We start from the raw sequence: 26,873 nt of genomic DNA, 5'->3' as shown, positions 1-26,873 counted from the left end.
ATTATTTCCAACAGTGATTTGATTATGGTTTCAGAAGAGAAAAACAAAAAGAAAAAGATCTGGATCCAGGGGTGCCACACTGAGGACCTCCCCTCTACCCTGTGACTCCAGGAAAGAGACACACAAGTATTGGCAAGGTTAAAATAAATAAGTGTCCTCAGGGGTCCCCCAGCTCACAGAAGAAATGTGTATGCACAGGACACAGAACAAAATGAAAAAGTATACATAAGGGACATTCACCTGCAGTGCAGAAAGCACAGGTGGGGACAGGTGGATTACAGCACTTTGAGAAATAGAAAGACATTCAGAAAATGCAGTCCCAGAAAGAAAGGAAAACAAAAACATAAAACAAGATCACTCAAACAGTGCCTTTTGCCCATTATCATAAAAGATGACAGATCCCAGCTGAAACAGAAGAAATGGCCTGCACAGTTAAGCCTGTGGAAAAAACCCGATGCACTCAGTGCTTGGGCACTTCCTAAACAGCGCCCTTGCCATGGCCAGTGCCTGTAATGCTAAGCCAAAGGGGCCAGCAAAGCAGAGCCGCCTGCCTCATCTTTACTACTTAAGTGGTTCATTTGTGCTGTCAAGTTTCTGCCCCAGGATTCTAGGAAGCAGGACTCATGGTGTCCTGGCCATAAATCTACTTGGGTCTAGACCTGCAGACCTGCACTGTCAGTGCTTTCGGCTTCATCTTCCATCTGCTAATTAGCCACCTGAAAAACACCTTGATGAATTGGTATTTAAAGCAGAACTATGGTTGCTTTTTTTTCAATAAGGGGCTACCTTTTTAAAAAAGTAGATTCAAATAACCATGAGGGAGAGAGGGAGAGAGAGAGACAGAGAGACAGAGAGAGACAGAGAAAGACAGAGGCAGAGAGACAGAGACAGAATATGAATCTTCAGGTTAATTGTCTGAATCTGTATTCAAATGCACACGAAGGAGGGTTAGGGGAGGGGACCTGGGCGATGGGGGAGGAGGGGATTAAGCATTCCTGAGGTCCTTGAGAAATACAGCTCTGATCAAACTATAATGTTTAAACCAGGCAAGGTGGAGCATGTCCTTAATCCCAACCCTTAGGAGGCAGAGGCAGGAGGATCGCTGTGAGTTTGAGGCCAGCCTGATCTACAGTCCCAGGACAGCCAAGGCTACAAACAGAGAAACCCTGACTCAAAAAACCGAAAACTGAAAATTAAAGAGATGGGAAATAATATTTGCAAAGCATTCACCATGGAGGCTGGTTAGACCTCAAGGGAGCATGAAAAGGTGGGTGCAAGCAAGAAATTTGCAAAATGTAAAAATTTAGTGTGATTAGCTAACGTACATCTGAAATATTTAAAGTCAAGAAATACTGGCTCGCCATAGAAACCAGGCGAAGATTACAAGTTATCAATCCATGCTCATGAAAAACACCAATTGAAATGGCAAGTTGCTATCAGATTAGAGCCAGAAAATCATAACCCACAGTGGTAAATTGTAGCGAAACTCACATTGCATGTTCTAGTGTTGGGCAATCCACAACATACATTTGGGTTGGACGAAAATTCAATTTTGATATGTATGTGTGAAAAGATGTTCATTAGAACATTTCTTATAACTGCCACTGGCCTCCATGCTGCCAGACCAAACTGTGGAATCCAAGGTAAAAGAGCAGTGTGTGATTTCCAAAACACGGCTGCATGTAAAGGGCGATGTGCACATCAGCTTAATATGCTCTCATTTATACAGGAGATGGGAAGTAAAACTCCATATGGCTGACAAACAGACAAGAAAGATCTGGAGCTTCAGCCTAATGGGGGCTCACTGGGGAGCAGGCTGGGAGGGGTGACGGATTCTGGAAAGGAATGCCCTGTTTCCATGACAGACCAGATGCTCATAGCTTCAACTTCTAAAGCCTCCTCTCTACCTATCTTTATTTTTAAGTCATTTTAGAATTACTCTAAGCCTGAGGCAGGAGGCTCTCCAGTAATGTACTAAACACAACTAATTTACTCAGGCAGGTCTCAAAGTAGGAGACCCGTTCTTTTGCATTATTAGGTTTGTTTGTTTGTGACAGGGCCTCACTGTGCTGCCCAGGCTGTCCATTGACTTGTGATCCTCCTGCCTCAGCCTTCTCAGTGCTGCACAACACCCAACATGCAGACATGTTCAACTCCAAGGGAGTAAAACAAAAGAGATCACCGGTCTTTACATCCGTACCCCATCACTTTTTAGTTCTGTTGTTTGTAGATGTAATAATAATCAGCCTTATTTATAGTGTGACAGCACATGGGGTGTGTATGTGCATGGGTTATGTGTGAGAGTGTCTGTATTTATAAGATGTGTGTGTGTGTGTGTGTGTGTGTGTGTGTGCTTGTGTGCCTGTGTATGTGAAGTGTGTGTGTATGTGTGGTTGTGTGTATACACTATGTTTATAAGGTGTGTGTGCGTGTGTGGTTGCGTGTGAGAGTATATGTGTTTATAAAACGTGTGTGGTTGTATATGCGCATGTATGTATTTATAAAGTGTGTGTGCATGTGTGAACACCTAGAACCAGGAAAACATTCCCTCCAGAAAGAAATCCTTCCATCAATGTCTTCTGAAGAAGGGTCTAGTCTGTCCACTCCACATATCCCTCAGGACATGCAGTATTCCATGTGGAATCAGCAGGTGTCATTCACACACGACAATACCTCTATCTCCTCTAACCATATAGCATGAAAAATCAAAAGGCATAGGCATGGATTCAGAAGCTGAGCTCAGATGACTGAGATCACAGCCTGCCTTCTGCCCCTGCAGCTCCTTGTGCTCTGTTCCCGCCATCAACCAGCCCCAGCCACACTGGAGGCTTTTATGGCCTCAGGTTCCATACCAACACGCCCCACTTCCCGGACTGCACTCTGAGTCCAGGAAGACTCCACCCACAGGTCAAATGGCCCCTGTCTGTGTTCAGTTCATTCCATTTGCAGCACAAACACATATAACCTCTCCCTTCTACCACATCTCTTCCATCCTCCCCTGCTACATCCCCCACTTACAACAGTCAAAACAGTGAAACAAAAAGGGTTTCTCCATAAGAAATTAGAATATTTGCTTCACAGGACAGAGACTTGGTTTGCTCATTACTGTGCCTTGGAGACCGAGACACAGGCATAGAAAAATACTTGTATGAACAAATGGATATAGTCATGAATGGAAAAATAAACTGAAACATTATATATATGTATATATATATATATTCCCTCTACTATTTGTACCCTCCCCCCCAAAAAAAACCTGTCAAAGATCCCTAAACCACAGGGGAAGGGATGAAAAAAAAAAGTAGATACACAACGCTTGTCTACAACATCTCTATTAAAGAAATTCTAAGTCCCCTATGACCACAACAGTGCTGCACAGATGGTAAAATAAAATCTTTCTGGCTAGGGGCGTAGTTCCCCAGCATGCTTAGCATGTGCAAGGCCTGTGCAATCACCAGCAGAAATTTGCTTGATGTTGCTGTTGTTTTAATGCAGAGGTGTTGGTTGGTTTTCTTAGGCACAAATTCTATCAACTCTCTGTGCGTCACTATACTCCATCTTTCCGTGCTACAATAGAAGACTTGTTCAAAGGCAGCCCCCAGGTACCCAGTCTCCCCTACCTTGACCCTCATGCCTATAAAAGAGCATTTGTTACCTTCGCTCTAGTATAACTATCCATCCCCATTCCACAGCAGCACACAAACAGGCTACTAACAGTTCCTTATATTTTGAAAAAGATGGATATTTATTTTTCTCAGCCCTTCTAGAGATAGGATCTTAGGTATCCTAGGCTGTCTTGAACTTGCTTTACAGCTGAAGAAAGACACTATGGATCCATCCCAGGGCTTTGTGTGTCCTTGGCAAGTACTCTACCAGCTAAGCTACATCCACAGCTAAACCCCGCCCTCTTAGTAAATATAAACATTTAGATTAATATTTCTGTCCTTCTGTAAACCCTTAAAAAAAAAGAATTGATATATTCTGATTGGTTTCCACCATCTACAAAACAACCTAAGGCTTTCAGTGATATCCTGTCTTCCCCTGACCCTATGTTTCAGTAAGGACAAGGACTGCTGAGCTTAGCAGCCATTGATTCTGAGTCCCATCTTAACCTGAGTTCTTGGCTGCATTGGGAACAGATGCTCAGAACAACCTGGATGGAATTTCTAAACGTGCTTTCCAGAAACACCAGATTGCCTGGGGTTTCCTCTTCCGTGGCTCCTGTGCCCCTGGCTCCTCTTAATACTCCCGTAGCTCAGCTCTGCTCTTGCCTTCCCTAAGGGCACTCACTCTCTGGGTAGTCTTTCTCAGCCCACCAGCTTCCAAGGCAACTTGCACAAGTCCATCCTAGCATGTGCCTGGACCCTAACCCAGTCACAAACATCAATTTGCCTCAGGCTACGGCAGCGTGTATTGTAGTGCTGGTACACGCCTGAGATGCCAGCACTCAGAAGGCAAAGGGAGCATGAGCAGTGGCTCGAGGTCATCCTCAGCTATGTGTTGAAGCCAGTCAGGAATACACGATACACTCTTTCCAAAACCAAACCAAGCAAACAAAAGTGACTCGTAACTATTGATTCCACAGACCGCACCCCCATCTCATCCAGTTGTTATTCTTAACTCTCACTATTTCCCAATTCCTGATCAAGTCCCAGCCTGTCTTTACCTTTGGATAACATGACTTCTTTCAATCAAACTCTATACTAACTAAGACATTTACTGCGTCTCATGGGGACATATGAAAAAGCCCTGTAACCGATTTCACTGTACCTCTGGTGATCAGCTCCCCCTACCCAACAGCAATCCAGAGGAAGCATTTTGTTTGTTTGATTGTTTGCTTGCTTGCTTGTTTTTACGAGACAGGGTTTCTCTGTGTACCCTTGGCTGTCTTGGACTCGCTTTGTAGGCCAGGCTGGCCTCGAACTCACAGTGACTCACCTGCCTCTGCCTCCCAAGTGCTAGGATTACAGGCGCACGCCACCACACCCAGCTCAGAGGAAGCATTTTAAGAGGCACGCTAAACCATGCTATTCCTTCTTTCAAAATCTGGAATTTCAGTTTACTTCAACTTTAATTCAAACTCCTTAACCATAGACTACAAGGTCCTGGCATGACCAGGCCTAGGCCCAGGTCCCACTCCAATCTGGACACGGTCTGTTCAAAACACATGCCTCATGTGTTATCTGAGGGGATTTAACAGCATGTGCAGTCAGCCAAGAAAAATGGCTAGGAAGCACATCCAGAAAAATAGTGCTTGTGTCCAATTCAATCAATCCAGTTTCCAAACTTAAGTCCCCTCTAGCTTAGCATCACTTGCTCGATCTGCTGGCGCAGCTCTTTCTGCTCCAACTGCTCTTCCTCTTCCATCTCAAGCATACACTTGACAAGGCTCTTTACCCTGTAATATAACTTCAAACCCCAGCTCTCCCCACCTCTGAGATCCAGCCTCTACCTTATTGGACATGCTGTGTCTCAGACCCGGGACAAACAGATCCAGGTTCTCCCAGCATTCCTCTGCAGCATATCTGCTGCAGGGCGTGGCTTGTAGACCCTACTCTCTACCCTAAACTTTCCAGGGCAGGGGCTCCCCCTCCCCTTCACCACATAATCCAGACATTTTGGTTCGTTCTCTCCCCCACCCTTCTTTCTCTCCATCCCCCTTGCATGGGGGCCAAGAGCTGCTTTCCAAACTTGTTTTGCACGAGAAGCAGTCTTTTCTGAACACAACAACCTCATGCTCACCTTGCCATCTCTTCATAGTTCCTTCTTTGTTTTGTTGTTGTTGTTGTTTTGTTTTGAATTTTTAGAAAAGAGAAGGATGTTATTTTGGTGTGCAGGCAATTCAACTGGCCTGACCTCAGGGGCCTTTAGAGTCCTGATAATGCCCTCTACCATCACCTGCACCAGGTGCTCCAGAGATGAGAATCCTGGTGCTCCCTCCCTCCCTCCCTCCCTCCCTCCCTCTCTCTCTCTCTCTCTCTCTCTCTCTCTCTCTCTCTCTCTCTAATGCCCTCTACCATCACCTGCACCAGGTGCTCCAGAGATGAGAATCCTGGTCCTCCCTCCCTTCCTCCCTCCCTCCCTCCCTCCCTCCCTCTCTCTCTCTCTCTCTCTCTCTCTCTCTCTCTCTCACACACACACACACACATTTACTTTGCTCTCCCTCTGTCGATCTCTCTGTCTCTCTCTCCACTATCCTCTCTGACTGTCTATTTCTCCCCCAGCCCCCACTTCATACAATGAACCTCTTTGTACCAGATCTGTGGCATGGCATCATTCTTCATATATTACAACAGGAATCAGTGAAAGCCTTACAGAAACATCAAGAAGAGCAGTCTAGTCCACAAGCCAAATCTACAGTTTTCCAGCGACCTCCTTTCCCACGGTGCCTTTAGTCAGTCCAGACTTTCCAACAGGAAAACACAACCATGGGTTCTGTCATCCTCAACTCCCTTTCCCCAAATCAAGGTTTAGAGAGAAATAAAATATATTACTGCTCGCACAAATTCTGTCTTTCTTCAAGCCCTGCTGTGTCCTCGCGACTCCTGTAACCTGAACTGTGAAAGGCTATCTTGCTGTCTACAGCGCGGTGCACTGTTCTTATTGCCATCCCTGGAATTAACTTATCAGGTCCGTGAGAAATCTGCAATAATTTACAGAAACTACAACATAACGAGACAGATAAATAAAATTCACAACAAATACAAAGTCCAGAAATAAACAGCATGACTATCGCTCTCAAGTCGTGTCACTGTCTCACACTCTCATGGCACCGCTCATCCTCAGGGGCTCACGCTCTGACTGGCTCTCTAGTTGAGTCATATGCTCTATATTAAGTTACAGAAGGCTTTTAAAAATCAGGATCACTTTCATTCCTGTTACCATATTAAAAGACAGGGGAAATGGCTCAGTGATTTCCTAACATGAATGAGGACATAGGTTGGGGAGAAGGAAGGGGGAGGGTACGAGGAAGAAGGAAAGGAGGAGGAGAAAAAGAGTAGAGCATAGGGAAAGTGTTACTGAAGACAGTGGATGGCCACATTCTCCTGGCTCTTCCTACCAGACAGTCCCTACTTTGGAGCCTCAATATCTCTGGCCTTTATCAATCTATTCATCACGGCCTGGGAAGTACAATCTCTAGATCACCATTAAGAGCCATCCAATGGATTGCTAATTGAGGTCAAAGCTCTGTATAAACAGAGGGAGAAAAAGCAGACTATAACAGATAGGAATCTATCAGAAGATAGAGAAGAGATGGGGGGGGGGCAGGAATTTAGCCAAGGGGAGCAAGGCAAAGATCACTTCCTTGTTAGGGTAGAGAACCTTCAGCTACCCTTGCTCTCTGATGCCATTAGTGTAGCCTCACAGACTACTTCCACACAGGAAGCACTTTCTCCTGACTCCTTTTTTTATTCTTCTGCACACATTTACATCTCTAGTTGACTGCACGGTTTCCCTCCCTCTACTCCTTCCAGCCCCGCTCCCCCAGATCAACTCTTTCTGTTTCCCTAAAAAAAAAAAAATTGTTTCCCAGGATCTCCACTGAACATGGCCTAACAAGATACAATAGCCTAGGCACAAACTTTCATACCCCAATGGGACATGTTAACCCAGGAAAAGGGTCCCAAGCACAGGCAAGAGTCCCAGACAGCCTCACTCCCACTGTTAGGAGTCCCACAAGAACACTGAGCTTCACAGTGATAAGGTATATGCAGGGGACCTAGCTCAGGCCTGTACAGCATGACTGTCAAATATATTTCTGTGAGGCCCTATGAACCCTGATTAGTTGATTTTATGGGATGTGTTCTCATAGTCTAAGTGAAAATAACCATGCCAACATGCCAGGTCCTTTTTCTTTCCTTTTTACGTTTTCTTTTCATGTAAAATAATGCCAGTCTCATTCCTTGGGCTGTTTTTTGTTCTTTGTTCTTTGTTTTTTTCCAAAACAGGGTTTCCCTGTGTAGTCTTGGCTGTCTTGGACTCACATTGTAGATGAGGCTAGCCTGCAACTCACAGAGATCCACCTGCCTCTGCTGGGATTAAAGACATCCGCCATCACACTAGACTTGCTGGGCTGTTTTTAGGTGCTAAAGATCCTACCATCAACTAGGAAAGCAACTGGTAGATGGTAAAAGTAACACATGGATTTAGCTCCGTCACCTTACTTCTCTACACTTTCTGACGTCCTGATACATTTCTATTCCTGTGCAAGAAATGTGCTCATGGCAGGGCGTGGTGGTGCACGCCTTTAATCTCACCACTCGGGAGGCAGAGGCAGATGGATCACTGTGAGTTCCTGGCCAGCCTGGCCTATGAAGTGAGTCCAGGACAGCCAAGACTACATAGAGAAACCCTCTCTCGAAAAACAAAAACAGAAAAACAAAGAAATGTGCTCATGTTGCTTCCTTGTAGACCACTTTCCAGAGTGTGTCCACTTAAGAAAACAAACATTGTCAATAATCGTATGGCCTCCCTTCTGTCTGGAGATTTCCTGAAGCCATTGGCATATCACTTCTCTCCCTACAAATCTAGGGAACACATTTTTAAAAAAAGTTTCGTATACAGTCTAGTAGCCAACCAACTTCAAAGAAAGCTTACTGGGGGAAAAGATAATTTACGAGGTCGAGATTTAGGTCATCAGTACCCTATCTACAGAGCACAAGAGAGGCACTACCTGTGCTTTCAGCACCCACCTGCTGCATGAGACCTGGTGGGAAGAAGCAGGTCTTGAGTAGTTTTGAAAGCATCCACGCTGGTTAGTTTACTCATTCTGGCCCGGCTGTCATACGCAAGAAGTGGGAAGAAGAAATGGCTGCTGAAATCAAACGTCCCACCTCTCTGGGCTACATAGGGACAGTGTGAGTGGAAGATGCTGGCCCAGGCTTCCAGGCCAAGTCTCAGGCACGAGCGCATTCCACTTTAATGTCTAATGAGTTACTAACCATTGACCTTAACCAAGAACAGCCAGTGCTGAGGAAGTGGGAGCAGAGTTCTCCACCCTTGTGAGGAAGCTTGTTCTGGGCTCAGGAAAGGCTGGACACCCATGTGTTAGGAACAGAACACAGCACAGTTCCTCTGCTTCTAGATCCTATCTATACCTTCCTGCTGCTGTAATCAGTTCTTTAAGCTTTCCCCTGCCTGTATACACATACATATATGTGTGTGTTTAAGTATATATGAGTGTGTGTTTATAAATATAAAATATACATATATGCTATATTTAGTGATTCCTGGTGACTTTTAATTCTCTTTTGTTGTTTACTCGTTTCCCACACTCCCCCAAAGGGTACTTTGAAATCTTTCCAGTTTTTACAATTAAACCTAACCATCTGGACAAAAATCTTCACATTCACTAAATTAGTCACAGATTTTGTGGGTAAGCTGAGAAACTAAATGCTATGCTCAACGCTAGGATTTAAACCACATCTACCACAGCAAACCGCTCTCTCTCCAATAATCTCTCCAATTATGCACGCACAGTCAGGCTCAAATAACATGGAGGCAACTGCACCCCAGTACACAGAATTATTTATCCAGTTAGTTTCATTCTTTAGATCCTAAAACAAAGGACAGCAAAACGAGGGAGACCCCAGAACCTTTTAGACTTCCGGCAGACACAGGATGACCTATTTCTTCACCACCGTTTAACGCCTTCCTTCTACTGGTGCATGGTGACAAGATTAAACAGCAATTGAGGGGCTGGAAGAAGAGATCAAGTCAACTCCCAGCTCCCAGCACCTGTGTCAGGCTCCTCACAACTGCCTGAACCTCCAGCTCCTGGGGAGGAGCTCCAACACCGCTGGCCTCCGCAGGCAAACACACACACACACACACACACACACACACACACACACACACACACAATGCCACCTGCACATGAGCATAATTTTCATAAGTAGAATAAATCCTTTAAAAATTGACTTGAAGAAATCTGTATGTTCGGTGTTGAGCTCTAGTATAAAGACGTGGGCTAAATAAATAGTTCAAGTATAAATGTCTTCTGGCTTCCTCGGTGTCTACAACTGTCAGAAACTTGATGTGTTTGAGACTTACTATATAGACAGCTGAGCTCTAACAAGGCAAATTATCTCGGGTTATCTGATCCTTCGTACAAAACTGCAGCCAGTAAGAGCTCCTGTGATTCTAAAACTGGGCAGGATTAGCCCTGAAAGTCACTGCAGCTGCACTAGCTCCGGTGCCTGGAAAAGAATGGTTGGTACCAAGAAGTAATGTACGTGATCTTGCAGAAGCATGTGGACTCACGTGGTAGTCTTTCAAAGTGCGCCTTAAGCCTTTAATATAAGCTAAGATAGAAAGTATTAGGCTTGCTGTAAGCAGATTTAGAAAAATCATTTGCAGAGCATCTTAGGTTAGCTCCCTTCCTCCCTCCCCACAACCTCCCCTTCCCCCCACCTTTTATACTGGTAACAAAAAGGGTCCACCCAAGCAACATATAAAACAGGGTAAACGGGGCCAACAGCACCCAGGAGGAAGTCACAGGAAGTTATAGGGACAGAATGGAGGGGGGGGGAGGGTGCAGAATAGAGGGGGCAGAATGGAGGAGTAGAAGGCAACTTTAGGTGGTGGCTTTTTAAAAAGTTTTGCAGGTATGTACATCATGGAGGAGGTGATAGCTGACCAAAAGAGAAAAGGGGGGGGAAAAAAAGGAAAAGGAAAAGGAAAAGCAAACAAACAAAACAAACAAACAAACAAACAAACCTTTCTTTCCAGGAAAGCTTACAGCTGTAGAAGCGTTCATGCTTATACTCCCTCTGGGCTTTCCCAGGGGTGAAGGGAGCCATTTTGTTTACTTATTTCTTTTGTACTTACATTTTGGTGTGTTAAGTAAACCTAGACTGAGCACATCTTAACATTTAAACAAAGAATGCTCACTTAAGAATCAAATCTGGGTGCACATCTGAAGCGATTCAACGCGTTGATAAAATTCTTTTGTTTTTTTGTTTGTTTGTTTGTTTTAATTTGTGTCTTTGGACAGGTTCTCACATCTAGCCCTGGCTGGCCTAGAATTCACAGAGTTCAGCCTCTATCTCTCAAGTACTGGGAATAAAAGTGTGAGGTACCAGGTCCAATAATTCTCCACATTGAAAAACACATTTTCATTTAGTATGTTTAATGACAGTTCTGTGGTAAAAGTGAATATTTAGGTCTACAGTTTTAAAACTTACGCTGAATTCTCACAGACATAAAACCTAGTCTCTTCCCTCTTTAGTATAGACTATATTACTAGAAAAGCATCTGATATAAATAATAACACGTTTTTAAATGTCATAGATATTTGACAATGAAGCCATTAAGATCTGATCTTTTATATACTATTTGTTGTTCCTCAATTCCTTCATCCCTGTTACGCACAAGTCTCTAAAGCTTGAAATAAAGCTACCAGATTCCACTTGGGTGGGAAGTCATGCCATGTCAAAAGGATAAAAATATTAAAATAATAATTCCGAAACTCGAGGGAGAAAACCAAGATCACTTTAAGCAGACTGGGTGGCTCAGTGGTTAAGAGCACTGCTGCTCTCCTGGAGGACCAGGTTCAATTCCAGTACCAGGGCAGATCACAATCATCTCTAACTCCAGTGCCAGGGCGTCCAATGTCCTCCTCCAGTCTTTGTGGTCATAAAGCCTGCATGGTGCCCACATACAAATGGAGCCCAAACACATATACACACAAAATATTAAAGAATACATCAAGTAGTGAACAAATGGTTTTAATGTTTCATTGAATTGGCTTTGACTGTGGTCAAACGGATCAGAGCCAGTAAAAAATATGTGGGTCTGGAGTTAACAGAAAATGTGGCTTGGGAGCCAGGTGGCGTATACCTTTAACCACAGCACTTGGGAGGCAGAGGCGGGCGAATCTCTGTGAGTTTGAAGTCAGCCTGGTCTACAAAGAGAGCTCCAGGACAGGCAGGGCTGTTACACAGAGAAACCCTGTCTCAGGGAAAAAAAAAAAAAAAAAAGGAAAGAAAGAAAGAAAATGTGGCTTTGTAGACAAAAGAGCAGTTTTCACTCACAAAACTGATGTAAAAATAAAGTAATGAATGAAGAAGTGTTTAGACTGACAATTCTAGAACACAGTAGTTTACTGGAGACATCCCTAGGTCTTTTTACCCAAAAAATTAGAAGGCTGAAGTACAATTACCATGGAAACAAAAGCTGTTGCTTCAGGTATTTTCCTATACTAAGAAGAGCTGATCTGTCCTTTCTAAAGAGAATCACCCAACTTCAAGCTGCTGAGCAACAGCTCTTTGGCCCTTTGTATGCTGTGTCACTGCCTTCCTGAAGAGCCCCCTTCTACTCAGAACCATGCCACTACCCAATTAAACAGGGGATATTTCTGACAAATGCCCCAACAGTTCTGGAGAATATGTTGGGTAGGACCTTGGGGCACCAAGAGCCCCCCCACTACCCATCCTCCTGTCCAAACCTTTCTTCTACTCCTTGTCGACCCCCCTGCTTGATCCTCCCCAGCACCAGCCCAACAAAACAGAAAGCAAAGCACAGTAAGAGTCCTGCATCCCCACCTCCTACCTCGTTTCCATTTTCTTTCTTTTTTTGTTTTTTTGAAACAGGGTTTCCCTGTGTGTGGCGTTGGCAGTCCTGTACTCATTTTGTAGACCAGGCTGGCCTCGAACTCACAGAGATTTACCTGTCTTTGCCTCTGCTGGGATTACAGGCATGTACCACGGCACCAGGCTCCTACCTTATTAATAGTTTAAGACATGTTCTTAGCCCAGCCGCCTCACCATTAAATACTTAAATAATTCCTCTGGGTTTTGTTGTTGTTGTTGTTGTTGTTGTTTTGTTTTGTTTTTCTCTCTCCTTTGTATGGAAAGAAAGGCCTTGGAGTAAACAATTGAGTGTGGTCACAAAACACAACCCTGGGTATTCAGTTCCCGTACTTTACAGCCTCATTTTGTCACCTACCAGTCTGTAGGATTTAGGAAGGAGTATTAGCCTATAAACAATTGGTTTGCTCTACAATTAAAACATTCATTCATGTCTGTTGTTGCTGCTGCTGCTGTTGTTATTGTTGTTGTTGACAGCTTGGCTACTGCCCGGACCCACAGACTCCTAGGTCCATCCACTATTTTGCTCTCCCAATGGTTAAAAGGCAATAAGCTCATTCAGAGTTTATAAAACTATGCACCATCAACAAAAGCCAGTAATGCTTCCAAGATGCACTGTGGCTTACACACACACAATGAGAGGCTGTGTTCAGTAGCCCCTCCCCCACCCCCAACACAAATGCCAGGCCCCAATTAAGCACTCTGGGGGCCTTCAAAGCAGTTATGCTAAGTTGCAAATGCAGCAAGATCCACTCGAAATCCAACTATCCTGTGTGCTTTTCCTCCCAAGATGGGGAGAAAGACTGGGGCAGCCTGACCTCATTAAGGGGTGATTAGAGAACCTCAGGACTGGAGGGGCTACCATATTCATGCCTATTGTGAGGTTTCAGTATAGAGATGGTAATGTTTTTTAAACTAGGGGGTCCCCATAATCCAAGAGGACTATGTTTTAAAACTTTAGGGATTTCAATCTGCCGGTGTTTCTTTTTTGCTACCGGACATTAAAGGAGAAAAAAGGAAGCCAGGCAAAAGAGTTGCCTACAGCTTTTGTGGAGTTTGTATATAGTTTAAATAAAGGGTTTCTGTAAAATCACTTGAATCATTTATATTTCATAGATAATAAACATTAAGAGTTTTTGTAAAATCATCTAAGTAATTTATATTCCATATGTAATAAATAATGTAAAACAAGGCCTGTTTAAATGCATTGAAATAATCTCTCCCTCCTCTTGATTACACAGATTGAAAATAGCACATAAAAAGGATGGTTTTAAAAAAAAATCAATCAACATGGGCTTTTTATTATTCTGTGACAATGACCTTGAAAAGACAATGGATGCATCCATTTACTCATGGAAGTGTTACTTAGAAACTAAGATCAACACAACCACTTTACCATCAATAAAATCCTTCACACCTCTTTAAAGCCCATTACTGCTGTTGGTATCAATCTGCCAAGATGCTTGAGGACGGAATTGTACTATAAAATATGCCAGTAAATTCCACTGTTTACATCCTTTAAAGTCAAGAGTACCACCTCTGCACCAATGCTAAGCCACAGGTCCAGTGTCATGTGCACTAAGATTATCCAGTACAGTATTTGAAAAGTGGTTTCCATGGGATATAATAAAATAGTGTTCCTAGCCTCTCTTTCTAGGCCAAGATTTAAACACTTCCAATGTTCACACAAATCAGGTGGATCAACAATGTTGTATCAATTCATTGAAAAGGAGGAGCTAGAGTAATGGGCACTAATATGTAAAGATTTCCCCCGCAGTAGAACCAACTACTTCTCTATGGGCTCTGGGGGGTTAAGTCTTGGGATTCCATGGATGGGAACACAAAGGCACCAAGAGCCCCCAAGAGCTTGTGCTCCAGAGACTTGGACACAATTGAGGGTACTTGTTAGAGCCTACAATGACATCATTAATGCAAGCCTATTTATCAACCCAAGTGAGGACCCAATTCCTCTTTCTGGTGCTACATTTTAAAATGTAGCATATAACTCTGTCTGGGTCAAATAAAGCTGTGCTATATTAAGAAGTAAATATATATGTGTGTTCTATTAAAACATTCTACATGGGGCCCCTACTTAGCCAAATATCCTGTTTTGTTTATTTTAGACAAAATTCTACTATATTTTTTTCCAAAATGTAAACATATGCAATACATGCTAGAGAATCTTGAAAGATGGCTGGGAGGGGACCCCTAGCTGACGGAGTTCTCTTATTTTAATATATCCCAGATCCGAGGGTGGAGAATGAGATGCGACCCCTGGAAGCCATTCCTAATAGTTGGGAACTCTTCCTTTGAGTAAATCCAAGGACTCAAGAAATAAATAAACAAATATCGAAGGGCATTAATTTGTTTCTAGATGTGTGCGTGTAAGTAAAACAGCAGTCATAATGTGGAAATTTCAGTCACATTTTACAACTAATTGGAAGCAGATTAGAATTCCGCCTCAGGGGAACGTTGTCAGACTAGAAGCTGGAGCAAAGGAAGAAAGAGGTGAAGGCGTCCTGAAGAGCTGACAGATTTACTGCGCTCAGAGCCATAAACGGGTCCCTGGCTGCAAGAAGGGTGCTTCCCCCCCCACACCCCACCCCCGCAGTCCAGGAGCCCTGGCCACGCCCCCAGGGAACCAGAAGGGATTACGGTCCGTCATACACACAAAATAAAGGGACAGGCACACTGACACACGAGTGGATGCCCTAGTCCAAGGGAGAGGCCTTTCTTTGACAGGTGGGGGAGGGGAGGAAAAAGAGAAGTAGCTTGTGAGGACCGATAGAGCCATGTAGTAAAGGAAACAGCTGCCGGCTTTCGACTTCAGAGTCTGGCATCTGCTATGGCATCACGGAAAAGACTGGGGAAAGATTTGGACGAGGAATGTAATTGGAGACAATCGCCCAAATGAAGCATGGATCTGGGGGTGCAGGGAGACCAATTCCGCCCTTGTGAAATCATGTTGCTCTCTTTGGACAGCGGCACCACACGTGAGAGACTTAACTCAGAGTGTGCCTTCCAGCAGCTGACAGATCTGGGAATGTTCAGAGCTTTTTTCCATCAGCTACCAAGATGTCAGACAATGCAGGCCGCCTGGTTGACTCGGTGTCCACTATTCCAAGGGTTCTGATCAAACTTCCTCACAGCTTCACACTGAGTTAAAATGGACTACACTCTATTTCACTCACTTGGATTTTTGAAAACTCACCACGGCTTTGGCTTGTGAACTAGGTCATGGGTTCAGGTCCGATTTGCTGTTGCCTAGTTTCTCCTTTGCGTCCTAGACTCGGGGCTAATTTCATTTCTATCACAAAAGATCCGGAACCAGGGAACGGGGAACTAAGTGATACTGTGCTAATCATGAGCCTATAAGAAAGCCCAGATTTGATACCATTATCCCTGTACTGTGGTGAGCCACATGCAAATAAACAGTTCCCCTTGAAGAATGAAAGCCTAAGGTTCGGTCCTTCCAAGTCAAACATTATTGTTTTTAATATGAGCTATCCATAAAAATCAGTGAAGGAGATAACAGGAAATTCTAAAGTAAGCTGGTCTCACTGAGCAGTTTGTTACAGGAAAGGAGGGGTGGAGAGGAGGAGGAAGAGGAGGAGGAAGAGGAGGAGGAATGCTCTCCACAGCCCCCTCCTATTTTAAGTGACGCAGAAACATAAACAGTGACTTTATGCTAGCTGAATTCAAAGGTGTGCTGAGGCTTTGGCCTGACCAAAGGGCAGCCCTCCAACACAGGTTGCTAACCTAACAAGGAACAACTTGGACGTGACCTTTGAACCCTCAGTGACTAATGTGAAGGACACAGAGGTGGCAAGGAAGGCCAGATGTGCTTTCACGCCAAACGAGGAGTTTTCTTTAATCAAAAGAGCAAGCAGTGACTTCCAGGAGTTTGCAAAAGTGTGACCAACTGGAACTTCGTCGTCTGTTGCTAATTGAAGCATATAAAAGAGTCCATTTCTTAAAACATATTACAAACACGTTTCTTTTTAATGTATAAATTTACTGCCAGATGACAAAAACCAGAATCAAGCTCCCTGGTAGAAGATAAGTACAACCAAAGACCATGCTATTATTTCAAACTGTCAGGGGAAGGCAGTAAAATTGCTACCAGGTCTCCTTAAGTTACCCTTCAATAAAAAGAATCCATCAGGGAAATAAGAGAAAAAGAAAACACCATCAAAACCTTAAAAGTCCCTTTAAGTAAAATTATACGTCTATGGCACCGTGCCATCTGCTCTCTGGTTAACATAATAAGCCCATTCTCAACCCTAAACACGTGCTTTCTCAAATCATTATGAACAACACAAAAACATAATCAATATGTTTTTCTTCACTCCTAAAAACTGTGAAGCCTACATTCATTCATATGGCATTATTGGGATATGCCTAAATGTACTTTTTTCTTATGGTTCTAGCTGACAATGAAGAGGCCCAGGAAGAAAAAAAGCTGGGTGATTTTGAGTCATAGGCATAGTGAATAATAATCAGAAGTGGGGTGATGAGGTGGAAGAGAGGAGAGAGGCTTTGAAAAAGTCAGCAGTGCTGCCCAGTCACCATTTCAAACCCACTTTGTCCTAATCAAGATACCCTTTCCTTTGAGTTCTCCAGTAAGAGCTACAGCATAGACTTTAAATTTTTATTTGACTTCCCTGGGGATGAACAACTCCTTCTTAAATACCAGATGTGATTTCTACAGTTTGAGGCCCATTGGCCCTACCAAGACACAAGTATTTGCATTGTGGCCACTTCAGTTCTTAAAGCAGAACCCATGGCCTCGTCTACTACAGTCCCAATGGTGTTTCTCTGCAAGATCTAGCAGGCACGTAACATTCAGCTTTCAGGACAAAATGTCAGCCTCACCATCTTGAATTCCCCTGCAGCTCTCAACATAACGTTACAAACAGCCCAGCTGCTGGTCAACCAGCTGAGGGCAGTTTAACAACCTTTCACTCAGTTGCAATGGCTTTGCTCCAGTGGCCAAAACCTTTAGCTCGAACTGAAAAGAAGTCAACAGAAAGCAAGCAGTCACTAGCGAAATTTCAGTGGAAAGACAAAACTGGACACAGAGGGCGGGACCTCTTCTCTGTAGTAGAGTGAAATGCAAAATTAGTGGTGCTTTTTTTTTTCTTTTTAAATTACATTTATTTATTTACTGGTGTGTCAGTCCTCAGTGTGTGTGTGTGTGTGTGTGTGTGTGTGTTCGTTCCTCTGCCACAGGCCACAGAAGACAAATTATAAGAGTCAGTTCTCTTCTTCCTCAATGAAAGTGAGAAGGAACGAACTTAGGTCATTAGTCCTGGTGGCCGGTGCCTTTACCTTTTGTGCCATCTCAAAACCTTGTTTTTCTTTGTTTGCTTGTTTGTTCATTTCATGTTTTAAAAATAAAGCTCATCTCACCCAAGGCTACCAATCCAGCATCTACATATGCAATTACATCATTCAGACTCACAGACCTCTGAGAAGCCTCTTACAGGCCTCCAATATGATCCTTACATTATTTACTCTAAGCCATTACGGAAGCGAGGATTTCACCTGTTCCCTGTCCCTACCATATTCAATGACACAGGGATCAGCACTCTGGAAACAGAGGCAGACGGATCACTGTGAGTTCGAGGCCGGCCTAGTCAACAAAGTGAGTCTAGGACAACCAAGGCTGCATAGAGAAACCCTGTCTCAAAAAAAAAAAAAAAAAGAAAGAAAGAAAGAAAGAAAGAAAGAGAAAAAAAGAAAAGAAAAGAAAAAAGAAATGACCCTGGGATGCTGCTGCCAGGGGTAACCCAATGTTCCCTTAGTTCTGGCTTCTACATGACAGGAGGATGCTGAACAGGTAACTCAGAAAGAAACTGTTTAGTGTTCAAGCAAAATCCTTGATGTTCAGATCGCTGGCAAGTGGAGAGCACTGGCAATCAAAACTATGTTGTGTTACAGTAATTACTATGACAAACTTTCCAATGCTTAATATTAAAGAACATAAGACCATGATCCCTCACCTCTTCTGCACCTCTAGAGTGTGTTCAACGTGGCAATTATCCCCGTTCAAGCAGTAGAGTTTAAATTGCATTGAAACTCAATTATACCCATGACTTTTTTAAACATACACTTCAAAAGGCAGGTTTCATCACACTCAAATCGCTGAGCGAAATCTCTTTCCCAGCTTATAAAAAAAGAGAGATTTCTATCCCGCCTCCCACAAGACATCTTCAAATACAAAACTAACTTCCCTAAAGCTTTGGACCTACTTTTTTCTCCTTTGTGAATGCAGAAGAATGGCTGAGCCATGTGGAAAGACAAAGAGGATGCCCACATGATTTTAAAACAAACAAACGCTTCATCCCTCATTTCTCCCCAAAGCCGTTACCAACAGCGTCTACTGCCTCCACCTTCAAAGAGCAGAACAGACACTTCTTAATAAAAAAAAAAAAAATTTTTTTTTACTTTGCTCCTCTTAAAAAATGCAAAGGAACTAGATGTAGTAAATTTATGATTTAAGTGCTTGTGGCTAAAATAGCTTCCCAATTATCAAGGGCCTCTTAGGCTGAGCAAGAATGCATTATGTGTTAATGATCACAACCAGGGGTCCCTTCTCCACTTCTTTGTCAGAACCCAAGCAGACAACTCCCCTACAGCTTCACCATTAACATGTCTGTTTCCTGTCAGCCCACTCAGAGATAATGTCATTTATCTCAGGAAGGCACAAGCGCAGTCATTAGCTTCAATAAAAGGCCTCAAACAATGGCCGGATAATGTTTTACCAGTGGTTCTCACTAAGCCCAGAACCAAGAGTCAAAGACTCAAAAGTTCTCCTTAAAGGAGTATGCTGCTGTGTACCAAGGGTTCTGGAAGGTGGCTCTGAATGGGAGAGAATATGGCATCTGTATAGCAAACCCCAGTAGCCAGCACTATCACACAAAATTAGATTAATGAAGAATGATGACCCGGGCTAGCCCTGGGGAGCCTTCCCCCCATAGCCTCCAGGAGGAACATTGACAACCTCATTTAGATCTTTGAAGAACTGACCCCCCTCATTGTGAGGGTCTGTAGAAACGGAATAACCCATAGGAAGTGGTCGATGGCTGAGCTTCTTTCTGGACATGCTCAAAAAAAAAAAAAAAGAAAAAAGAAAAAAGAAAAAAGAAAGAAAAATAAAATAGTGGAACTAGTTAAAAGAAATGTGGGAACATGTGTTGTCACAGTGGTGCCCGTATTACTGCAATTCCAACTTCCTATGAAGTACCAGGTGAATTTTTTTTTTATTAAAAAAAGCACAGACATCGTCAAAATTGAGGCCAAATCTCAGCCATTCATTCAATCCTCGTGCTTCGTGCTGAAAACGAAGAACAGATGGCACTGTCCATGTTGTTGGAATCTGGTTATTGAACACCTCTGTGGCTAGGGGGATTTCTGCTTAGCACTTTCAGCATCCATTTAATTTACTAACTATAAAATTGCTGCTTAGGAAAAAATAAGTCTTTATAACACCCTAATTAAAACCATCTTGCACCCAAGCAATTTCACTTGGAAAGCATATTCTTAACCTTAGGACATTTGGACATCCAGCCCCTCCCCCTACTCCTCTCAGCCTTTGTATGCTGGGTTATTTTTCAAGTTCTTAAAGTACCTGGACATTATCTTCTTTAGCTCAACCCGGAGCAATAGTGCTTATTTTTACTTTTTTTTTTTTTTCCTCCAGCAAACCTAAACAGATTTCAAATGCTAAACTCAAAATTCAGTGAAGGAGCGGATTACAGAAGTACTCCAAGATCCATGTGGGCTCACGGATACCTCTGTCACCCTCCTAGGATGTCTATTGGAGAACCAGTGCTGACAGGAAGCCACCTTTAGCTGAATCCATATGTAACTTTCAAAACAGTACACTGCCCAGCTACAACGGACTTGGTTTTGTTTTGTTTTTTCATCAAAGCTAAGGACCCTCCTGCCCTTCCATTCCCTCATAGATCAAATGCACTCCCTAATTAATTCACAGGGCACACTATATTGTGGGGGTTGGGGACATACCCACAAAAGTCATTAATCAAAATATGTTCTTAAACTGCTCACACTCACTTAGAGAATGTGTCAGGATTCCCTGGTGAAGTGTAAAAAGGCTTCTACAGGAGAATAAAACAAAATGAATGATGTCCTTTTATAGACAGGTCCATTTATAGGCACCCTCTTTCAGAAGACAAGGCCCATGGAAACGAGTAGAGTTTATGATGTTACCGAAATAACCCATATTGTAACGCTGTGCTACACAGAACCCTAAGACACAACTATCTGGCCTGTCTCTTTCATTTATTTCTGTTTAAGTATCAGCTGTTTTTATGACTGTTTTTTTTCCCCCTGTGTGTTTCCCAGTGTTCTAGTGACTGAATAACCCTGCTGAATGTAACAGTACTCAGCATAACTATTTAACCCAGCCCACGGCTCCTTCTCTGATACATGTAAAACAGTAAGAAGATGAAGGGAGGTATCTAAACAGCATCAGTGCAAGAACATTATGCTGTGAAAGGAAGAAGGAGGAAGGTGGAGAGGCAGGTTTTAACAACCAAAAGCCAACCCATCAACTCCACTTACTCAGACACGTCACTGGTGGCATAACCACAAAAAATGGGCTGTAGAAATATAGCTTGAACGTCTTGGAACTGTGTTGTGTTTTGATTTTTTTTTTCTCACATATTAAGGGAGTGGCGACTTTTACAACATACTGTGGTTGCCACATAAAGGAGCCAGAACACTCATTGATTTAATTAGGTTTCATAAGGTCCAATTTATCATGTTTTACATGACTCTGTGTAGTGCAGAAACAGAATAAACAGACCAAAAATAGACATTATAAGCATGCTGTGAAAATTAACCAGGGACAGCAAGTCTTATGAAGCTCCCTAACCTTCCAACCAAGGGAAAAAAAGGATGCTAACAACACACCTCAGGCTGTGCTCTCCCCTCACACAAGAGCCACCTATAATTGCTGCTTTTTTTTTTTTTAACCTCTGAGGGCACTTACTCTTTACTATAATCTGGTTCTTCAAGAATATTGAATTTAAAGCATACGAAATGTTAAAAACTTTTTTTCTTTAAAGATGTCTCCAATGTGAAGCAAATACCCTACTATGTTTTTGCTTCCTAAGCAGGCATCCTTCGGCCACTGAGAAGTATTTTCTAAAACAAAGCCTAATTTGACATAACCAGTAAGTAGTTAGTGAAATTAGGCTTGCTTCCCTGGGTGGTATTCATGCCAGAGAACTGGGAGCCTCTGGGAGCCTCTGGGAGCCAAGGATGGACTTATTATTAAGTCAGTTTCGGGGGATGGGGAAGACAGTGCTTAAGGAATATTGTTTAAGATCCCTGGCCAATACCTCAGCTTGAGAAGAGTGGCCAGCAGAGTAGGTTCCAGGCTCTGGGGGGTGGGGGATCGGGGTGGGGTGGGGGGTGGGGATGAGGAGGGGCGTGTAACATCCTAAAAGAATTTCTGGGCCAACTCTGGTGGCTGAGGCTGGTGCCTAGCTTCCACCCTGCAGGGCAGCGTTCTCTGTCTTCCCTTCCCCCACCTTGGCCCCCGCCATGACTTGTTTGCTCTTCGTTTATGGGACTCATATGATCCCATTTATACTGTTCTGCCTGAAGATGCATTGCATGTGTGTGAATAATTTAGTCCTTCAATTCCTCACCCACTTCCCTCTGCGACTGGAGAGCGAAAAGAACACAGAATCTGGAGAACCGACACCGCTCACTAATCTCAGTTGCCATGACAGCAGCCTTTGAGATCCTGAAATGTTCCGATCGCCAGCTAAACAAAATTGTTGAATGTGAACATTTGGCTGGAAGATTAAAAGGCTAAGGGGGGGATGCAAAAGGGCAGAACCTCCCACATTCCCAGCAGCCAGCGGATCCAATCAAACAGCTCTGACTCCTTAACCACAGCATTGTGAGCACTGGATTAGGGCAATTCATCCACATAGTTAAGGCAGATTAGAGCTGCAATTTGAAGACTATTGGCAACAAAAGTAAATGCCCCACTGTAGTAAGTAAGTAATAAGAAGATTTCACAAGGTCTCTTAGTAGAAATTCTGTGAAACCACACATTTAAAGTAAGAAGCAAAACCTGGTGGTTTTTTTTTTTTTTTAGTTCATTTAAATTCATCATGTAAAAGGCTGTCTAAGAGGATTTGGATTCAAAGATACTCAGTGGCCTTTTGCAAGTTTGGCATCGTTGTCTGCACCTTTCTCTGCCTCCATCAACGTTCACAATCAGAACTTTACTCCTGTGTTCCAATTTCAATTTTGAGCACGTGAAGTTGAAAGCAAAAAAAAAAAAAAAAAAAAAAAAGAATCAGAGACCTGTGAACCACTCCTTGCAGAATTCCTGGGAGACGTCTCAGCGTCACTCAAGCCAAAAGGGGCAAAAATCACATCATATAATAAGCATATTTAGAAGAAACCACGTTGCTACAGCGGCTTGATAAAAAACACTACACCTGAGTGCTACAACTTGTGGAATGAATGAATCTAAAGATTAATTTCATAGAAACACCACTCTCACCCCCCCCCCATCAGTGTGCCTGGTGGGCACATAACCATCAGTTCCCAGACAGTACCCCAAAGAAACTGCACTCAAGACAAGCAAACCACCCCGCTCCCGCCCTCTGTGCCTAAGCAAGGTAATGCTTGGGTAGCTTTTCCCATACAGTGTCTAAGCACAGACTTTAAGACAATGACCAATAGGGGTGCAAGGGTCCAAATGGTCAAAGTGACGCGTTGATAAAAGTGCAACACACATTTCTAATATCCCCTTCTCTCCTGCCACCATTGCCCCCTTTGGTTACTTCGTCACATCCCAGGAACACGAGCCAAGTGTGTTTTCCAGTTCTTACTAATCTTCCAACTGCCCAGGCAAGCTAAAAACCCAAATGATAACAGTCTCACAGCTCTAGTTGTTAATAGGCGAGAGAGCAAAGATAGAGTCCTCATAGCCACCAAAACCACCACATTTTGGCTGCATAGCTACAGAATCAATGACCAACACTCCAAGCCTTTGAGAGATCTATTTCGGGGGAAGCAACAGAACAATGAGTGTAAAATAACCCTCCGCACTCCTTTCTACAGAAGGAACTAGAACCCTGTTCCTAAGGACAGACTGTTAACAACGCAGACGACAATTCTCATTAGGGAAGAAACCAGGACGAAACTCAAGCTAGCGCAGCAGCAGGTTTCCTATACAAAGCGCACACGGACAACTTACTGGCTGGCCAGGAGCCCTTACAAGGCAAAAGGGAACATCCGGAGCCTCCCACCCCATGACCTTTCAAACGCTGGCACCACAAGCAGCAGAAGCAGCAGCAACAGAAGCAAGAGTCAAACGTTGCACTCAGGATAGCATCCATTAAGGATAGCCGTCCTAGAAATCTCACAGAGAACCCGAAAGCACTAGGAAGTGTAAGACACCCGGAGGCACATCCCACATCCCCCAAAGAGATGCACACAGAGTGGAACACACAAGAAGGCGACCGTATCCTACCTTCTCGGTTTTCAATTTCTTGATTCGCCTGTGGCTTTCCTCCTCCTCCTCTTCCTTCTTGACCAACATAGAGTTTCCCATGAGCGCTGAATCCGGGGCACTTTTGCTAACTTCCCCCGCAGCCCCGACGCTGCCACTCCCAGCGCCCCCGCAGTGGAAGGGGCTCGCGCCACTTCCATTACTCTTGGCCCCAAAGCCATAGAGGTGACCACCGGAGGGGGCCTGGCCTCCGCTGCCATTCTGGTGGCCCTGCAGCAGGTCGTGCTTGTCTTTTCGAGATCTCGCAGCATCCTTATCCCGCTTGGCGCCTCGGCTGCTATGGCTTTTCCCTGGCTTCTCTTCCTTGCTTTTCCCACAGGAGCCTGCCCCCGCGGTGGCAGCCGAGGTCCCGGTGCTGGTACCGTTGCTGTTTGGGTTGCCGCCGCCGCCGCCGCCGCCGCCGCCGCCGCTCACACTTTGACCCAGCGCTGAATTCATGCCAGTAGCCTCTCCAGGGCGCCCTTGGACTTCCTGCCTCTTGCCAGTGCTGCTGATCTCGGGAATTCCATACAAGGCAGCAGAAGGCAGAGATTTATTAGCATCCTTAGAAGTTTTAGCCCTTTTCACTTTTGATTTGCTGGTCTCTTTGTGTGAATTCCCCTGGGGAGCGGAGGGTTGAACAGAAGCAAATTTTAGGCCATCAGCTAAGGCTGAGGTAGCACCGGTCCCATTGGAGGCCGGACCTCCACAATCCTTAGTGTTGCTGTTGGTGGTGGTGGTGGTGGTAGTGGAATTATTCATTTCAAATTTCTGTCTGTCCTTTTCCAAATCGGCGTCCAAATCAATGATTAAATTTCCAACCCCGATTTCCCAATCATCGCCACTGTCATAAGTATCAACTGTATTTGGATCCACACCTTTTCCAGCAGTCGAAACGTTCACGGACATCCTGAAGATGAGCGCTCTAGATTAAAAATCCGATGAACTTTCCTTGGGAGATGAGGGGACATTCGTTTAGCTCCGCTGGGCTTTCTTTTAAAAGAAAAAATTTAATAAGAATAATAATAAATCTTCCTATCTTTCCACTTCTTTTTCTTGCCCCAAGAATGTGTTCAGAGATTTCACACTCTTCACTCCAGGTCCGCCTTCTCCTGTGGAGGGGGAAAAGTCGAATGTTTCTTGTCTGGGTCTTACCGGAATTTAAAAAAAAAAAAAAAAAAGATTAATACTGGGGAGTCAGTAAGGGGCACTGGGAAGGAGAGAGAGTAGGGGTTCATTGCTGTCTCCACAGCCCAATATCAGGTTTAAAGTAAAGCAGGCCGACTTGAAAAGCACCCCCCACCCCCACCCCCGACAATAAGCATCTTACAGTAGCTAAAACGAAAATCCTTCTCAACAGCAGGGGGATAGCCAGTTATTTCAAAAGCATTAAAACATCTCCAAGGATCTGATTCAAGCCCAGAAAGGTTTTTGTGGCTTTTTTTTTTTAAGTTGAACATCTTTGCCTGGCACATGAGTTATTTCAACCCCAGGAAAAGATTCTGGACACTCAGACAAGAAAAACACAATGTTAAACATCCCTAAAACATGTCCTGGTTCTTGCAGTGTTTAAAAAAAAAAAAACAGGCCTTGAAAGTTCTCTGGGACTAGTGTTCAAAATGATGTCACTAAATTTTCCTTTCCTTATTTCTAATTTTTATACCTCTTCCTACAAATTGCTTGGACAACCTAGGTTTTGTTCTCCATAAGAAAAAGAAAAACCCAAAACCAAATGAACATTAGCCCCCCTCACACACTCCTGCTGCCCTCTCTCCCCAACAGCTACACAATTCTTTCTGAAATACATACAGATCTCTTTAAGAGTATTTCTCTCAATAAAAAGACAGTGTGAGAGGAAAGGTTAAATATCTGCCTTGTGAGAAAGAAAGAAAAATCCATCTAAACAATTTTGCCATACCCCTGGGTCACAGAACTGCTCAGTCTGTTAAATATGGTGCTACTGACTGTAGGGAAACTGATTAAGACATACACTTTAAGTGATCTGCGCCAAGGTGGCCTCAGTGACCACAAATGAGTGTGTGTTTGACAAAGAGCAGTTAAAACAGTTTTTAAAGGGATCAGCCCCCTTTTAACAGTTGATTGTCAAGCAAATAAATAAACACACACACACACACACACAGAGACACACACAGACACACACACACGCAGAAAGACAGGGCGAATGCTTACCTTTTAATCCTTTATCATTTTTTAATTAGGCCGGCAAACCAAAAAAGCATTTCTCACTCCACTCGGCACACAAGCCTGTGCCTCATTTTACTTAAACACCAAATGATCAAAAAGGAAGAAACTAAGTAACACATCTCAGCCAAAATAATCACTCAGTAACATTAGTCCACTTCCCCATCCCCCTTTTGGCAAAAAGCTCTGGAGTCCTTTTCTCCTTAAAAAAATGTGTCACTGTGCAGCTGGGAGATGCTTCACGTTCACAACCCAAGCACCGAAGGGTGTTTTTCCTCTTAACAAGCATTCAGAATAATAGGGTGTTGAGAGAGAGGGAGAGGAGAGGGGGAGGGGGGGGAAGACAAGGGAGGGAGAGAGGAGAGGAGAGAGAGAGAGAGAGAGAGAGAGAGAGAGAGAGAGAGAGAGAGAGAGAGAGAGAGAGAGAGAGAGATTAGAGAAAAAACTTTTCCGAACTTCTCATTCCGCCTTCAGTTGCAGACTTCAGAGTCACCGTGATCAGTAAGTAATGATCTCATGTAGCAAACCTACAG

The 26,873-nt window shown here is 43.7% G+C and overlaps 1 protein-coding gene and 1 long non-coding RNA gene across 5 annotated transcripts in view; both read right to left on the bottom strand.

Annotated features, from left to right (window-relative positions):
• LOC311595534 overlaps positions 1-26,873 on the bottom strand; it is a 415,275-nt gene that overhangs the window by 103,779 nt on the left and 284,623 nt on the right. The window lies entirely within an intron of this gene.
• The window catches only part of ZNF608 (zinc finger protein 608), a gene marked incomplete at its 3' end in the record, with an annotated part of 113,347 nt that overhangs the window by 84,262 nt on the left and 2,212 nt on the right, over positions 1-26,873 (bottom strand). For 2 of the 4 annotated variants that reach the window (XM_084778236.1, XM_084778239.1), the window contains exons 1-2: positions 26,329-26,622; positions 24,121-25,288 (exon numbers count right to left, since the gene is read on the bottom strand). In XM_084778236.1, coding sequence (XP_084634362.1) covers positions 24,121-25,047 — 927 coding nt within the window. In that variant the 5' untranslated portion in view covers positions 25,048-25,288; positions 26,329-26,622. Of the gene's footprint in view, positions 1-24,120; positions 25,289-26,328; positions 26,623-26,873 lie in introns of those variants that run through there. The other 2 variants (XM_084778237.1, XM_084778238.1) reach the window with 2 other exon arrangements.

This window comes from Acomys minous (assembly GCF_964271855.1).
Source record: "Acomys minous genome assembly, chromosome: 4".
Taxonomy (NCBI): Eukaryota; Metazoa; Chordata; class Mammalia; order Rodentia; family Muridae; genus Acomys; species Acomys minous.
This window is presented reverse-complemented; position numbering and strand designations above follow the sequence as displayed.